Raw genomic sequence first — 18,233 nt, 5'->3', positions numbered from 1 at the left:
GCTTCACAGAATTGTTGTTAGGCTGAAAAGTGAATGTTAGACCATATTTAGGATGCTATAAATATTCATTTTATTGGCCAGGTATGGTGGCTTATTCCTGTAATCCCTGCACTTTGGGATGCTGGGGTGGGAGGATCACTTGAGCCCAGGAATTTGAGACCAATCTAGGCAAAATAGTGAGAACTTGTCTCTACAAAAAGTAAAAAAAAAAAAAAATTAGTGGGGCAGGGTTGTATGTGCCTATAGTCCCAGCTTCTGGGAAGGAGGTGGGAGGTGGGGCAATAGCCTGAGTCTAGGAGGTCAAGTCTACAGTGAATTCTGGTCATGCCACTGCACTCCAGCCTCTGCATCAGAGTAAGATTCTGACCCAAGTGAAAAAAAAGTATATAACATATAATTATATATATAATTTTAAAAATTTGAGATCATCTTATAACTGATATGCTAAAAAAAATAGTCTACCGAAAGAAATGGCCTATGCACAGCAGGCAAACACATGGCTCCAGGGGTGCTGCCAGAAGGTAGAGACCACCTGTGAATCCTGATATTGAAATGGATGCCCCTTGAACAGCTAACTACTCAAGGTGTTCCCAGTCATACTCCCATAGGGGAAATGCCAGGAGAGAGAGGCCTGGAGTCCACCCCACAGACTAACTCCAGCCAAGTAGGTAGGAAGCAAAGAGCCCAAGAGGGAGAAGAAAGATCTGAAAAGGAAGGAAGTCAAACGTCCATTATAACGCACAGAGCATGAGCTGAGGCCTCATATTAGGATGACGATCGTGCCTGGTTTCCAGGATGGAAACTCAGGAGCCTGGGGTGAAGAGACTCTCCCAAGGTCATGAAGTTGGATGTGGCAAGATCAAGACCTGAGATGCCTGGGGTATCTAGCCTAAGCACAGCTGTTCCCCCGAGAAGGCCTTTCCACAGCTCAGCATGAAGACCCCCAAAACAACTCAAGCCGGGCTCGGTGGCTCAGCCTGTAATCCCGCGCCTTTGGGAGGCTGAGGTGAGTGGCTTGCCTGAACCCGCGGGTTCGAGACCCACCTGGGCAGCGAGACCTCATCTCTACAATAAGTCAAAAAATCAGCCGGGTGTGGTAGCGCATGCCTGTAGTTCCGGCTACTTGGAAGGCTGAGGCGGAAGGATCGCCGGAGCCCAGCAGGTCGAGGCTGCAGTGGCCGGGAGCGACCACTGCACTCCAGTCTGGGCGACAGAGTGAGACTCCAACTCAAAAAAAAAAAAAAAAAAAACTCAGATCCACCTTGGCACCAGCCCAGGAACAGCCAGGCCAGGCAGGGTGACTCAATGCTCCAGCACCTCCCATACTCCAGTGTCCTCCACAGTTCCAGTGCATTCATGACACCAGACATCTCCACAGCACAAGGGTTATAGTGACACCAACACTCTCCATGGCACCAGGTCCCTCCATAGCACTACAACCTTCCATAACACCAGCACCCTACATAACACCGGCACTTTCTACAGCACACCATCTTCCATAACACGACCATTCTCCATAACACCAGCACCCTCCATGGTACCAAAATCAACTTGAGTGCCCCCGACTGTCAGGATTAAGGAAGAAAGCAGCTCTTTCCTGCCTTTTCCCATCTTCTCCAATAATCGGGTTGAGACTCTTTCAAATCTCGGTCCTTGATAATGCCTGCAAGGTCTATTTCATTTCAGAAATGACTGAAGTTCTGGACAGTTCTTCCAGCCAATCTTCCTTTCTGGATTCGTCTCCGCTTTTTCTCCCTCCCTCTTAGCATAATTGCTATGAACTGCTCTCTGCAGGTTAATTCTAGAATTCGAGGTCACAAGCCATGCCACCTCCACCGAGTGATTAGGATGAGAAAGCATGCAGGCTGCAGGGGCTTGGGTATCTCTGGTTCTGGATAACACAGCAGAGGTGGGGCCCAACAGCTAAGCACCAAGCTCTCTAGGTCTAACTGAGTTCCCTGACGTCCAGCCCTGAGCTCTGAGAACATCTCCCTCCAGACTGCCATGGCTGCTAGTTCATCCCGTGGTGGCCGGACCACCTAGCCCAGGGCCCCCCACACTGTATGCATCTTTCCCAACCCAGCCTGGAGGGACCCCATACTGTGTGCTTCTTTCCTATCCCCCTGACTTGGGCAGGTAGACAAGCCAAACCCCATGGAGTCCCCCAGGCTAGGAATAAGCATCTGCGTTCCGCCTCCATAACAGCCCTGTCTGGACCCTGAGCCCCTACAGCTGACTCAGTTCAGACCGTCAGACCACTTAATTCCTCCCACTGTACCCTCCTAGTCTCTCTGAACCATGCTCACTCCTGCAGAGGCCTCCCCACAGGTCCGGAGGGGCTCTTTAAGAAAGCTGGAAACCAGGCTAATTACCGCTCACAGCTTTATGCAGGCACCAGAGAACTGGCTTCATTTCCCCCATTTTGTTCCAAGTGGCAGGGCCCCCTCCAACCACGTATGACAGGACTCACAAAGGGCTGCGCCAACCACAAAGTCCTTCCTTCCTGACCCCCATGACAATTTAGTTAAACTGCACGAGGGCTTCAGATGTCCCTGGACCGTGACCCAGGGGCTCTTTCTCTTAGCTGACTCATTTCTGTTCTACCCAGTAGTTACCGACTACAGGTAGCATGACTGAACAGAGGCCTGGGGCAAGGAGGACAGCTGGACAGAGAAGCTTAGAGCAGGGAGGACGGCTGAGGGCCAAGGCCAGGACAGGGAGGACAGCTGAGGGGAAAGGACTAGTGTAGGGAGGATGGTTGAGGGGAAAGGCCTGGGGAGGGAGAAGAGCTCTGAGAAAGGTCTGGGGAAGAAGAACGGCTGAGGGGAAGGGCCTGGGGAGAAAGGACAGTTGAGGGGAAAGGTCTAGTACAGGGAGGATGGCTGAAGGGAAAAGCCAGGGGAGGGAGAACAGCTGAGGGAAAAGTCCTAGTGTAGGGAGGACCGCTGAGGGGAAAAGCCTGGGGAGGGAGGAGGGCTCATGCGAAAGGTCTGGGGTAGGGAGGGCAGCTAAGGGAAAAAGCCGGGGAGGGAGGACAGAGGGGAAAAGCCTAGTATAGGGCGGATGACTGAGGGGTGATGCCCAGTGTAGGGAGGATGGCTGAGGGGAAATGGCTGTGGAGGAAGGACGGTTAAGGGGGAAACCTGGGGAGGGAGGACAGCTCACAGGAAAGGGCTGGGGAGGAAGTGGGCTGTGGAGAAAGGTCTGGTGAGGGAAAAGGCCTAAGGCAGGGGTGATGGAAGAGGGGAAAGGTCTAGCGTAGGGAGGAGGGCTGAGGGGAGAATCCTGGGGAGGGAGGACGGCTAGGTCAAAAAGCCTGGCAAGCAAGGACGGATGAGTGGAAATGCCTGGGGAGAGAGGACTGCCGAGGGGAAAGACCTGTGAAGGGAGGATGATCGAGGGGAAAGGCCTGGGGAGGGAGGACAGCTGAGGGGAAAAGCCTACAGAGGGAGGGTGGCTGAGTGGAAAAGCCTGGGGAGGGAGGTCGGCTGAGGGGAAAGGCCTGGGGAGGGAATACAGTGGAGGGAAAGGCCTAGTGTAGGGAGGACTGCTGAGGTGATAGGCCTGGGGAGGTGGACGGTTGAGAGAAAGGCCTGGGGAGGCAGGACGGTGAGGGGAAAGGCCTGGGGAGGGATGATGACTGAGAGTAAAAGCCTGGAGAGGGAGGAGGGCTGAGGGGAAAAGCCTGGGGAGAGAGAACTGCTGAGGGGAAAGGCCTGTGGAGGGAGGACGGCTGAGGGGAAAAGCCTACAGAGGGAGGATGACTGAGTGGAAAAGCCTGGGGAGGGAGGACGGCTGAGGGGAAAAGCCTACAGAGGGAGGACGACTGAGTGGAAAAGCCTGGGGAGGGAGGACGGCTGAGGGGAAAGGCCTGGGAAGGGAGGACAACTGAGAGGAAAAGCCTGGGAAGGGAGGACAACTGAGAGGAAAAACCTACAGAGGGAGGACGGCTGAGGGGAAAAACCTACAGAGGGGGAATGGCTGAGTGGAAAAGCCTGGGGAGATGGACGGTTGAGAGAAAGGCCTGGGGAGGGTGGACAGCTGAGGGGAAAGGCCTGGGCTGGGATGACAGCTGAGGGGAAAGACCTGGGCAGAGAGAACACCTGGGGAGAAAGACCTTGTATAGGGAGAATGGCTGAGGGGAAAGGCCTGCCAGGCCGGACTCTGCACACTGGCTGTGCTCTTCTTTGGCTTGGTGAACGCCTCAATCATCCTTCTGAGCTGAAGTCCTTTTTTCTGAGAGAGAATTCTAACTGGCTCTCACATTTAAATATGATAAAAACAGCCACAACTCCAAAAGGCATCAAAGAAGAGGAAAGAAAAAAACCCAACATGGCCCAATACCACCAGTGATAACGCAGCCACAGCCAGCGTTTCAACCCCTTTCTTTCTATGCCTTTTTCCTCTGTGGTTTTTATCATCACTCAAATCCTAGAAAGCATTCGGTTTTAATCTCTGCTTTTTTCACTCACCATTCTCTCTTAAGTATTTGTCCAAAGTTTGCCTGTCTTCCCAGCTATCATTTTAAATGATTGCTGGATAAAGAATAATTTTATTAACAACTCTTACCATACTATTTGGTAAAAAGGGCAAATACTTTAAAATAATTTTTATTTTTGTCATTTTTTTAACAATTCTTGCTCATTGTATAAAATCTGGAAAACATAAAAAAGTAAGAAAGGAGATGAAAATATCTCATAAGCCCATAATTCAGAAGAAACTGCTCTCTGAAAAAATATGCTTCTTAAGGAACTATAAAATAGTACATCCTGAGAAGGTGGTCTCATTCATATAATCACAAGAAAGTTGCTAAAAGTCTAGCCTTGTTTCCAATACTTGGATTTTATAAATAGGTCTGCAATAAACATTTTTTTACGTGAACCTGGGCATGTTTCTCATGATCTCTGTAGCCAGGAGGACAGGTCTACTCCTTGGCCTGGTCACCAAGAGCTCCTCTCAAAGCTCTGTGCTCATTCCTGCAGGTACACACTTGTTCCTACTGGTATGTGCATGCAGTCAGGCCAGGTCCCATTCACTGGGCCCATACTGTGTGTAGACACTGAAAGGACAGTAAAAAGAGCAACCCCAGGCCCCCCGAGGGGCTTGGCATCGAGGGAAGTTCCACATTCCAGGAGACTCACACGGAGGCACCACACGCCTCGTCGGGGTCACATACCCAACTTCTTCGATGTAGACTTAGCAGGAAGACAGATAGGGACAGAAACAGACTAACATGTGCACCCCTGCAAACACTCCAATTTCCAGATAACCAACCAAGAGTCGTGTTCACTTTCAAAGCCCCCAGTCACCGCTGACCCCAAATAGCTCCTAGTGACCGTGCACTTGTCTAGTCCTGAGCCAAGTGCTTGGTGTGTGCTGCTCCATTTAATGAATGAGGCTGATGACTTCCGTGTGGCTGTACAGCTAGTACAAGGCAGAAACAAGGCTTGAGCCAGTCAGACTGCTGCAATATCCATTCACAGAACCACTTGTCCTACTGCCCCCTTCCCTTATTTTTCCCCCTCCTTTAAATATTTTTTAGGTCTGCCTGCATTTCTCCATCATCTCACCATCCTTGTCTGATCCACAACCATTTTTTTTTTACTTAGACAGGTGCAGTAGCCTAACAGTCTCCCCACCTTCCCTTTTGTCCACAACACTCCATTTGCCATGTAAAAGCCAGCATGCTTTTTCTGGGACCCAAATTTAGTCACGTCCCTGCTCTTCTTGAAGTACTATAGCCGATTTCTGTTGCTCTTGGTATTAAACTCTAAATTCCTCTACCCAGTCTACAAAGCCTAGAGCTGCCTGCCCTCTACCTGCTTCTCCTGCCTCAGCTCTGTCTGCCCCCTGGCCCCCTCGTACAGTCTGGCCTCACTGATTATTTCTACTCAGTGTTGGGGTTAGCCTCCCTCCAGCCTCAGGGCCTTTGCACACGCTGTGCCTGCTTAATGCCCACTCCCCTTTTATCCAGCTCCCATATGACTTCCCCAGGGCACTTCCAGAGAGTGACAGATATTTATCAGGGCTCCTCATGGCCCCTCCACCGACAAACAGAAAGTCAGTTGGCCATTAATGAGGTTTCTACCACCCAGAAGCATCTTTTCTTTCCCTCTGCCTTTTTAATATTCTTGCCACCATATCCAAGGACTAAAATTTGAGTCTCTTCCTGCATTTCTATTCCACTTCCTGGAGACTGTGATGGCAAGGCAGGAAGAAGGAAGCAGGAGAAAAGAGAAGGACTAAGAGAGGCATTAATCAATGATCAGATTTACCAGATCCTTCTGGAGCACCCGAGAGCATGCTTGGGACTCAGAGGCAGAGCTCTTTTTATTGGATCAAACTCTGTGACCCAGACCAGACCATGTGGCTCCAAGGAATCCTCCAGAAATGGCCTACGTCATCCCCCACCCAGCGGTACCTGCCCCATGAGCATCAGGCATGCTGGACAGGCTGGAGCCTTTACCCTTTCTGTTACACCATCAAGAAACTGACCGTAAATTCAGCAATTTTCGGCACCCGGAACTTCCCTTTGTTCTTCTGTTCCGGTTGATATTCCGTCCTTGTCTTCACGATCACCTGAAAGGATCAGTCAATGTTAGCATGTGGGGAGACTAGGAACAGCTCTCTTCCTCTTCTCTTTTCTTTTCCTTTTTTTTTTAATAATCAGAAGTTATACTACTTGGCATAAAGATCAGAAAATAGGCTGGGCATGGTGGCTCACACCTGTAACTCGGCACTATGGAAGGCCGAGGCAGGAGAATTACTTGAGTTCAGGAGTTCAAGACTAGCCTGGGCAACATAGCAAGACCCCATCTCTAAAATAACAATAATAATAACAATAACAATATTAGGTCAGAAAATAAAGAATCCCCCTCCCAAAGACACACAGAAAAGGAAAAATTCAAATTACCCATTATGCTTCTCCATTTTAACAGAGACAGCCACAGGTGACAATTTTGGTTGCAACTTTCTAGATTTTTTTTTTTAGATTTAAAAAATGCAGTTTATTTAAAAGTAAATTAGAGAAAGAGGAGAGAGAAGATTCACCTTAAAGTGGGGGAGGGGGCCAAAGCCAGGAAGCAAGGCGACAGCCATAGCACACGGCCATACCAGAGTCTAGCAAGGCAATGGCCCCAGATGTTTTAATAGACTTACCTACGTGTATATTATGTACATTTCCTATTTATGAAACATGTTTTCTTTTTATAAAATGAATTCATACTTTATGAACTAGTTTATAACCTGCTTTATTGTACCATTTTACTTTCTTTTCAATTTTTTAGTGTAGACAAATAAACGATTTCACATTGCCTTTTGTTGTCTTATAGTACAATTGGCTCAATCAGTCTTTCATTGTTGAAGATGTAGGTTGTTTCCGAAGTTTGGGTTACATAAACATGGTTTGATAAGGAGTCTGTATCAAAACCTTTTCACACACATTTAATTCCAATGTGATTTGGGAACTTGTACAAAGAAAAATATAAAGGTCTGCTGAGTCTATTGTATCATCTGATTTTTCTAAAGTCTGAAAATTTTTGCAGAGGTGGTTAATATCTTACCAGGATGTGCTGCCAACCTGACAAGGCATTTATGTAACTCCATTCTACTGTGCGGGCAAAGCAAACAATAAAGAATCCTAACAGACCATCAATAACTATTGCCAAGTGCTACAATACCAAGAGGAACACAGAGGCTGAGTATGGTGGTTCATGCCTGTAATCCCAGCACTTTGGGAGGTGGAGGCAGGTGGATCACTGGAGCCCAGGAGTTTGAGATCAGTCTAGGCAACATAGCGAGACAGCATCTCTACCAAAATATATGTATATATATATATATATATATATATATAGTGCATATATATATATAGTGCATATGTATATATTATATATATATAGTGTATATATATATTATATATATAATATATATATAGTGCATATATATATATTATATATATATATACAAATTTTTTAAATGCCCGGGCATGGTGGCATGTGCCTGTAGTCCTAGCTACTTGGGAGGCTGAGGCAAGAGAATTGCTTAAACCCAGGAGTTCAAGATTACAGTGAGCTGTGATCAAGCCACTGCACTCCAGCCTGGGTGACAGTGAGACCTTGATTCAAAAAAAAAAAAAACTGATAAGAAGAACACAGAGCTGTTTGAGCCTCAGGGTTTCACCTGTAAAATACAATCAGTAACCATATCCCTATTTAATAAGGTTGCTTTGAGAGTTAAATGAGGTGATGAGCAATATTCTTGAACCATGTATCAGGTGCCAGAATTAGATCAAGAACTTCCTACACCTTACCTACATGCCACTACTATTTCCATTCTCCTGACAAGGAAACTGAAGCTCAGAGATGCAAAGTCACCTGTCCAAGGTCACACAGCTAAAAGGAAGCAATCCTCCAACCATGATCACTCTCACTTCCCATTACAGCTTAGATTAGCAGAATTTTCACTGGAAACCAATTTTCCTTGGAGACAACCATCAGCTGTATTGACTACAGCAAGAATTCTTTGAAGAATGTTCTTTAAAGCCCATTGACTCAACACAATCCAGAAAGGAAGGGCTGAGGAAAGAACCACCTTATCGCGAACATCCCCAGGGCACTTAAGGATGTAGGTTCAGCAGAGGCCCTGGGCAGCCCACCCACACGCCTCCCTGCCTGACTGCTAGACCTCATTCCCAGATGGAAACTGTGCCGCTGTGGCCTACTGTCTTTATAGTCTGCTCCTGCGAGCAACAGAGACCCCTGGGTCTTTAAATAGAGAAATGGTTCTGGCAGCTGGGAGAAGGGACTGAAGAATGTTCTGTTATTTTTATTTCCTTCCTACCTCCTATGCCAAAGAATAGAAAAACAGATGCCTCTGGACCACAGGTGAGAAATACAATTCTCTCACTTTGCACATGTCCTATCTAGCAGGCATCAAGCATTTGACATGCATTACATCAGTTAATTCTACACCGTGAGGCAGGTACTGATAATGTCGATATTGTAGGGGGCGTGTCCAAGTGTGTGCTGAGTTCAAATTCTGGCTCCACCCCCTACTATCTGGTGACTTTGGGTGAGACATTTAAGCCTTCTGAGTCTTGGTCTTCTCATCTATAAAATGAGGAAATAACCATTACCATCTCATTGCGTTGCTGTGAGGCGAGTATGAGTTAATGCAAGTCAGACACTCAGACCCCTTATCCACTAATCTCCGTTTATTTGAATTCTCCCTTGGGATACTGTCACATTTGTTTCTGTAGACATCTGAGGTGGATGTGGAGTAGAGCCACAGGTTTGTACCTGTCCACCTGCAGGTCCACTTTACCCAGCCCATCAAGAGCAGAACATAGACTTCTCAAAAACAATGAAGTTCAAGCATGCCCCTGACTGCCCTGTCTGAGAAAAGGGAATTTTAAAGGATGAATAGAAATTTTCTGGGTGGACAAGACAAGGGAAGATAGTTTCTGCAAAGTGACTCACATAGTCAAAGAAACCAGTGTTGAAATAGCCCGGGACCTGCTTTGCTGACATGAGTGCAGCGAAATGTAAGAGTCAGGAACTAACAGAAGCAAAAGAGAACATGCTAGTTCACAGTTCTAAGCTAACTCCCAATGTTCCAGAATGGACCAAAGCATATAACATATGTGCATATGCTTTGTGAATTTGATTTTCTACAAATTCTAGTTATTAGCAATATTTTAGCCAGGTGCAGTGACTCACACATATCATCCCAGCACTTTGGGAGATTGGGGCAACAGGATCACTTGAGCCCAAAAGTTCGAGACCAGCCTGAGCAACATAGCAAACCCCAGTCAATTAAAAAAAGATTTTTTTAATTAACCAAGTATGGTGGTGCCTGCCTGTAATCACAGCTACTCGGGAGGCTGAGGCAGGAGGATGATGTAAGCCCAGGAAGTCAAGGTTACAGTGAGCTGTGATTGCACCACTGCACTCTAGCCTGGGTGATGGAGCGAGACCTTGTCTCTAAAAAAAGAAAAGAAAAAAGAAGAAAGAAATATTTTGGATAGCAATAGATCAACTGTCAAATTATGCAGTGGTATAGAAAATTTAGATGTCTGATCATTTCTCTGAATCTGTATTTTTAGAAGTATTTACAAACTTTGATTTATAATTTCACCTCCCCACACATATAATACATCTATTTATGTAGATAGTAATATATCTGTTTTCTGATCAGCATGAGCCATAGGCCTTGGGGTAGCAATTGTCTTTTGTGGTGGACAGCAAAGACAGCCCAGAAGAACCTGCCCCTTGGTGTCCATGTGCTGTATAATTCCCTCTCAAAAGTGTGGGCAGGACCTGTGAAGATGGCAGGGCAGTCCCTCCTAAGATTTCACAGTGCTGTATTAAACTCCATGGTAAGATATCTCAAGGAACTAAAAGTAGAGTGACTATTCAATCCAGCAATCTCACTCGTGGGAATATACCCAAAGGAGCACAAATTGCTCTACAAAAAAGACTCCTGCATATGTATGTTTATTACAGCACTATTCTCAATGCAAAATGTGGCACCAACCCAGATGCCCATTGAAGGCAAGCTGGATAAAGAAAATGTGGTACATACGCATGATGAAATACTATGCAACCATAAAAAAGAACAAAATCATGTCCTTTGCAACAACACAGATGCAACTGGAGACCATCATTCTAAGTGAACTAACAGAAACAAAAACTGAACATGGCATGTTGTCACTCATAAGTGCGCACTAAACATTGGGCACACAGGCACAAGAGCAGGAACAAAGACACCAGGAACTGATGGGGGGATAAGGGATGCAAAACTACTCACTGGGTACCATCCCCACTAATGGGGAGGGTGGCTCATCAGAAGCCCAAATATCAGCTTCATGTAATCTACTTATGTAGCAAATTCTCACACATACCCTATAATTCTAAAATAAGTCAATAAATAAAGGTAGAATATTCTGACCCTACCACAAAAATAAACAAATTTAGAAATAAAACAAAATAAAACTCCATAGTAGCAGACTGGGAAGAGATTCTCCACTGACCTTGAAGAATTAAGCCGACGTGTTGAGAGAGGTCCATGCAGCTAATCCTCCAGAACAGGCATATCCAATCCCCGACCCACAAACCACATGCAGCCCAGGACAGCTAATCATGTAGCCCCACAAAATCTTTTAACGTCATGTGTTTTTTAGCATTTATTTTCTTCATGACCCCACGCAAATTTCCATTTTTGAAGTCCACAACCATGCCTTACTCATGACATCACTTTTTGGCAGCACATACATTTATGAGCAGCCGTTTTCAATTATGAAGCACATGAAAAGCAAAATTCCAACAAACATTTCTGATGAGCACCTTTAAGAACTCACTAAGAATTGTGACCACTTCCATTGAACCAGACATTGATAGATCTATTTTACAAAAACAAGGTCAAATTTCCCACTAGTATTATATTGCTCTCATTTTTAAAAAACATTTTAATATTTAGAAAATTTAAAAATAAAATAATTCTTATGTATATACACTAACTACATTATATAATTGATATGCAGTCCAAGACAATTACTCTTGACTCTATACAGCTCTGGGAAGCCAAAAGGTGGGACACCCCTCTTCTAGAACAACCTGCAAAGGAGCTGAATTCTGCCAACAAGCTGAGTGATCTTGGAAGAGGATCCCAAGCACCAGATGGGAATGTGCACTGACCAACGCCTTGATTTCAGGCTTGTGAGATCCCAAGCAGGGAGCCCAGCTAACCTATGTCTGGACTTCTGATGGACAAAAAACTGTGTGATGATAAGTCTGTGGCTTTTTAAGTTAGTGCATTTTTGGTAATTTGTTAATTATAGCAATAGAAAATGGGCCGCCTTCCTACATGGCCAAGCCCATCTCAACTATCTCTTGGCTTGATCCCTTCCTTTCTAGATCCGGAGCCATCAGACTGGTCTTGAACATCTTCACATAGCAAAAGTGAGGACATGTTTGCTTCTAAGTTTCTCCCTCTGCCTCTCTATTTTTACAAACATCCTTCCCAGAACTTCTGAAAAAACTCAAAACCATTTCCATTCTGTGTAAACTTATAAGACCCTATGTTCTAGCCAACGTGTTGAGGCAGGAGACAGAACTAAAAAATGTTACTGTGGCAACGAGACCATGAATAATCATTACAGACAACATCACTCTTCTTATAATAATAAATGTTTTGAGGTTGCTTCTCTAACTCCCAATCTTTCTTCAGTCAAAACTCACTGATGTTCCTTTCAGGAACTCACCCCTGCCTCAGCAGGTGGCAGCTGCGTGGATTGGTGGGATGCCCCTTTTCTTAATAACAGGGATGATCCCTAGTGAGGTTGAGCCAATCAGGACATGCTATCCTACTGATCTCACAATTTGATTGACTCAGATATGGACACATTATCCAACTTGGACCAATGAGATATGAAGCAATATTAACTAAGGTCTTGAGGAAAGAAGCCTCCCTGGTCTTTATGGTTGTCCCCAGGTGGGGGCTCTTCTTCTGGATGGTGTGGTGAGGACTTGAGTTCTGAACTACTGTAACAGTTGTTGCTGCTCTGATGGGGAGCCAGAACAAAGGCAGCATTCGAAGGAAGGGAGAGCCAAGAGAAGCCCAGAGAAATGGAGATGGGCCCTGATGACATCCTTTCCCCTAGATCACACCTTGCCTGAAGGTAGATCCCACAAAGGGTTCTGCAGTTATGGGAGTAAATACATACTCTTTGGGCCTTAATCCATTTAGGTTGGGTTTTCTTGTGACTAAAATCTATCTGATAAAAACATGTTCCAAGAAAATGAATGGAAAAGCTATTAGAATTTAGTAAGATAGCCAAAGACTAAATAAGCATACTAAAATCAATAGATTTCCTAGTTGTCAGCAAAAAGTCAGCTCAAAAATATAACAAATCCACCAAAAGTTGCTTACAAGAACGTCTACAGCAGCTCCATTCACACTAGCCCCAAGCTGGGAGCATCTTGAATGTCCGCTAACCAGATTACGGGTAAACCACGGTTTATTCATAAAAGGGAATGCCTCACAGCCTTACCACACATAAATAGGTGAATTCAGAGACATTACATCAAACACAAGGAATCAGGCACCAAAAGGGTTTTTATATACTGTGTGACTTCCTTTACATAAGCTGCAAATGTAAGTATAACTTATATGCAATATATTTATTTTTAAAATATGCCATTCACCATTTGCAGTAATGGCATCGGAGGGTGCCGAATTTCGGCAGAGTTGGGGCCCTAGCCCTCTCCTCAAGTGTACATCTCCCTTTGCTCTGAACTCCTGCAAAATGCTGCTTAGGCCCCGAGTGACTGTTTAATGAAAGTTCTTGGCTCCAGAGCCTCACTCCTCAAGACTTGGCTCCAATGCAGCCAAGGGACAGGTGGTGCCTGGTGCCGGGGAGTCCTCGTCCTCAGCTCCTCTCTTTGGCTGAGCTGCGTTTCCTCCAAGAGCGGTCCAGGCTGCTACCTAACATTTTACCTTCACCCCGAGGAGCATCCACTCCTTAAAATCCATTTCATCTCAAAAGGTCTGGACCCATTTGCCTGGAGCAGAGAGTGCTCTGCCCTCATCTCCTTCTACTTTTCCGATGTTTTGAAGGCTTGTTCTCTCCCTCCTCCTGGAAATGTCCACCTCCCTTGAGTCCATGGCAGTCTCCATCTTGGCTCTCTTCCTACCTCACTGGCTAGCCTGCCTCAGTATTCTCTGCAGGCCCCTTCTCTTCCACCTGACCTCTATGCTGGGATTTCTCACCACCAGGTCATGACCCCTCTTTTTTCCCTACCAAGCTCCCTCTGTGTGTTCTCACTCACGCCCCCACTTCCAAGTCCATCTGTATGTTCGTGGCTCTCACATTTATAGTGCCATTCAGACCTTACCCAACACTCTGATCACCCTACTGGGTATCTGCCCTAAGATCGACACAACTAAATGACCATGTCTACAGCAAAGCCCTCGGGCCCTGCCAGGATCACCTCATTCTCAACAATTTCACAGCCGTGTGATCCCCAGCTCAGAAAATAGCCACCTTGGCTGGGTACAGTGGGTCACGCCTGAAATCCCAGTACTTTGGGAGGCCAAGGCTAGAGAATTGCTTGAGCCCAGAAGTTCAAAACCAGCCTGGGCAACATAGCAAGACCTCATCTCTACAAAAACATTTTTTTTTTAATTAGCCAGGTGTGGTACCATGTACCTGTAGTCCCAGTCGCTTGGAAGACTGGGGTGGGAGAGGTAGAGGCTGCAGTAAGCTGTGATTGTGCCACTGTACTCTAGCCTGGGCAACAGAGTGAAACACTGACTTAAGAAAAAAGATAGAAAAAAAAGAAAATAGCGGCATTATTCATACTATTGTTTGTGTCAAATCAAATACTGGAATGTCATGATTCTTCCTTCCCTCCAGTTCCCAAATTCATTCCATCATTTCATCCATCCCGGTTACAGCTTCCTCAGAAATGTCCCTCCAACCATTCCAGATATGTGGTTACACTGTCTCTACCTCAGTCCAGGGCAACATCATCTCTCCAGGGACTTTCACCCTGGCCAGCTTCCTTGTTTCCATTCTTGCCCTCCCAAACCCAAGGAAAAGATCTTTCTAGACCTAGAGAGAGGCATATACCAGCCACATTCAGAACACCCCAGAGGCTGACACCTGGAGCAGCTCCAACGAGGTGGTTTTGAGTGATGGGAGCACAGAGCCTGTGAGGTGAGTAGGTGACAGGGACGAACTAGAGGGAGCATAGAGGCTCTGAATGCCATGCTAAGCCCCTTGAAGATCAACATGAGGGCAGTGAGGAGCTGAGGAAGGATTACAAATAAGAGAGGGGCTTCCCAGACGGTTAAGGCAAAGCAGAGGCTGCCGGCCACCATGAAGACACAGTGTGGGACAGACAGGAGCAGGGAGAAGACTGGACACAGCAGCCACTGGGGGCTTTGCGAAGCTTGGTGCTTTGTTCCTAGGGAGTGAAGTCCCAGGAAGTTCCCTCCCATAAAAGATACAGTCAGGCCAGGCGCAGTAGCTTGCACCTGTAATCCCAGCACTTTGGGAGACCAAGGTAGAAGGATCGCTTGAGCCTAGGATTTCAAAACCAGCCTGGGAAATATAGTGAAACCTCATCTCTACAAAAAATAAAAAAGTTAGCTGAGCACGGTGGCATGCCTCTGTGGTCCCAGCTGATCAGGAGGCTGAAAAGGATGGTTGAGGCTGCAGTGAGTCGTGATGATGTCACTTCATTCCAGCCTGGACAACACAGTGAGACCCCAACTTTAAAAAACTGACAGTTTCAAAAAAAATACAATTCGTTTTTTTTTAGTACTATGAAGGGGAGTGCATAAGTTAGCCAGTCACTATTTGTTGTACCTTGGAGGAATCAGCTTGCATAAGCAAACAGAGAGAAAGGAGAAAAATAAATTTGCAAAGAAAGTCTCGATTCTGCACATTCTTATTTTTCCCCACAGTTTAAAAAAAATGGCATCAAAGTTCCTGAGCACCTTGATTAATAGTAGAAATGGGAGAAAAAAGTGGAAAGGGGAGAGAGAGGAGAAATTCTTCCTACTCTTTTTATTATTAAAAGCAGGGTTTTATAGATATGTGGAAAAATAAAACTCTGGGTTTTTAAATATCACTGTGGATGTGGGTGAAGCAATAACCATTTTCATTTCATATGTACACATCGGTCCCCCATGGTCCTGTCAGCTGCTAATAGGAAGAACATCATTTAATGTAATTGGCTTTGTGAAAATGGGATAAATTATTCATCCCAAAAGGATCCCTTGTCTGGATGTACTAATTCCCATTTCACCAGCAAGGCCAGATAATACATGGTGGTTCTGATGGCGCAAAGTACAGGTCATAAAAATTTAAAATATTACTTCCCAGGATAATCAATAATGGAGAGATTCCCACATGGAGTGGCCTGGGATTGGCAGGCACAATAAATACAAGTGCAGAAGTGCTGACAAGGAATAGGGTGTTTTTATGAGCTGGACTTGCATGGCCCAAAATAGATCTGAGTGGTTTCCTCCAACTCATCCCCAGAGCAAAGAGGCAGGTGCCAGGCCAGGACAGTGACTGGCTAGCCACTGTGCCCCTGTCTTGAGCCAGACACAGCACCAGGTACCCTGCTGAGGTGGATCATTCGGTTCTCATCATTCTCCACTGCATTCTCTCCAGGCCTTGGTTCTCGTCTTTAAAATTGTGAGTATCAGCTGGGCACAGTAGCTCACACCTGTAATCGCAGCACTCTGGGAGGCCAAGACGGGAAGATTGGTTGAACCCAGGAGTTCAAGACCAGTCTGGGCAACATAGTGAGATCCTGTCTCTAAAAAATAAATAAATAAAAATTTAAAAAATTAAAAAATGAGCTGGAAATGGTGGCATGCGCCTGTAGTCCCAGCTACTCAGGAGGCTAAGGCAGGAGGATCCCCTGAGTCTAGGAGGTCGAGGCTGCCATGAGCTGTGATTGTGCCACTGCATTCCAGCCTGGGTGGCAGAGTGAGACCCTGACTCAAAAAAGAAACAAAAAACATGAGTTTCATTCCCATTTTTCAGATGAGGGAATTTAACCTCAGAGAGTTCAGTCACTTTCCTGTGATCAAGTGATTGATTAGTGGGTGAGTTGGTATTCAAACTCGAGAACATCTTACTCTTTCCTATGAATCACGGTTTGTTTGTATTTTTAAAATGGTACCCACTATGTTCATGGCATTGTGCCAATCACTCTACACCTGTATCTCAGCAAATCTCAGTCATTCTGTGAGGTGGGGAATTGTCCCCATTTTGCAGATAAGTAACCTGAGTCTCAGAGAGCAGAACTGACTTCACAACTTCATGTAGCCACTAGGAGGCAGAGCCAAGGTTCCAACCCAAACTCGAATCCACTCTCCATCTAACACTCAAACGCTGACCCTATGGAACCTGGGACACACAGGGGCTCTCTCACATGCTGCTGAACGAATGGGTGAGCAAACACGTCTGATTTCTAAAGAGGGAAGGTGTAGCTGCCTGATGGGGCCTGAGCCTTGGTTTGAGAATGTCCCCCAATTTGTACCCACTGCTCCTCACCCCACACTCTTTGGGTTTGAGTCTTCCCAGGGCCCTGGAAGCCTGGTGTTGGGCCCAGAACACAGGGTGAAATGTCAGCACTCAAAGGGCTTTAGTGGCAGGGTTGTCCAGCCCCATTGATTAACAGACAGGGAGACTGAGGCCCAGAAAGGGGAAGAGATTTGCTGCAGGCCACATGGCAGGACTGAGTCAGAAGCAGGTCTTTCATGGGAACCTGCCAACTCCCAGTCCAGGGCTCTTTCTATGGAGTGAATTTTTTTTCCTTTTTGGGCCTTTGCTTTCTCAGAGGCAGAATGGAAGATTGGCCAGTGTGGCCTCACATGAACCATCCAGCCCCATAAGTCTCTGGTTCTCCAGTTCTCTGTCAATATACAGTACAGGGAAAGATGAGGTGCTGTACAGGGATAGATGGGGTCCTCCCCGGATCCTTCCAGATCCTTCTGCTTTGAACAAAGGTGAGCTACCTGGGCTGGAACCATTATACTGGAGGTCCTCAGTCTGGCACCTGGGTCCTCCATTGTCTATAGGCCCAGGTTGTGCATGGCTCAGCTCTCCTTGCTGCCTGAAGATAGGCCCTGTGCTCTCCAGGGACAGCAGGCCCGATCTGGGAACTTAAATGATGATAATAATAATATTAATAACAACACCAATAACAATTACAGTTTTGCATTGAGCATTTACTATGTGCTGGGCTCTGTGAAAAATATTGCACACACCCCTTCCTCATTTCATCCTTAAAACAATCCTTAGAGAAAGATATTGCTCTCATGAGGAACCAGAGGGTCAGAGAGGTTAATAAACTATGTCCTGGGTTCCATAGCAAGTAGGTGGTGGGTGGAGTTAGGACTGGGATTCAAACTGTGCTGCTATGACACCCCCAGTATGTGCTGGGACACTGGCTCACTCCCAGGCGGACTGTGTGTGAAAGTGAGCATGTTAAACCAGCTCCCTGAGACTGTTTTGCCATCTGTGAAATGGATTTTTTTTTAATAGAAAATTTGAGACCCAGTGCATTGGCTCAAGCCTGCAATCCCAGCACTTTGGAAGGTTGTAGCAGGAGGATCACTTGAGACCAGGAGTTCGAGATAGCCTGGGCAGCACGGTGAGATCCTTGTCTCTACAAACAATAAAAATTTTAAAATTATCTGGATATAGTTGT

At 46.0% G+C, this 18,233-nt stretch overlaps 1 protein-coding gene across 4 annotated transcripts in view; it reads right to left on the bottom strand.

Moving 5' to 3' along the window:
• Nucleotides 1-18,233, bottom strand: part of NSG2 (neuronal vesicle trafficking associated 2) — a 69,610-nt gene that overhangs the window by 42,575 nt on the left and 8,802 nt on the right. For all 4 annotated transcript variants that reach the window (XM_008063289.1, XM_021715134.1, XM_021715133.1 and 1 more), the window contains exon 3: nucleotides 6,496-6,579. In XM_008063289.1, coding sequence (XP_008061480.1) covers nucleotides 6,496-6,579 — 84 coding nt within the window. The remainder of the gene's footprint in view (nucleotides 1-6,495; nucleotides 6,580-18,233) is intronic.

The sequence above is a fragment of the Carlito syrichta genome, unplaced genomic scaffold, assembly GCF_000164805.1.
Source record: "Carlito syrichta isolate Samal-C Ts95f unplaced genomic scaffold, Tarsius_syrichta-2.0.1 Scaffold306712, whole genome shotgun sequence".
NCBI classification, from domain to species: Eukaryota; Metazoa; Chordata; class Mammalia; order Primates; family Tarsiidae; genus Carlito; species Carlito syrichta.
Note: the sequence above shows the minus strand (reverse complement) of the source record. Positions and strands in the feature narration are given on the sequence as shown.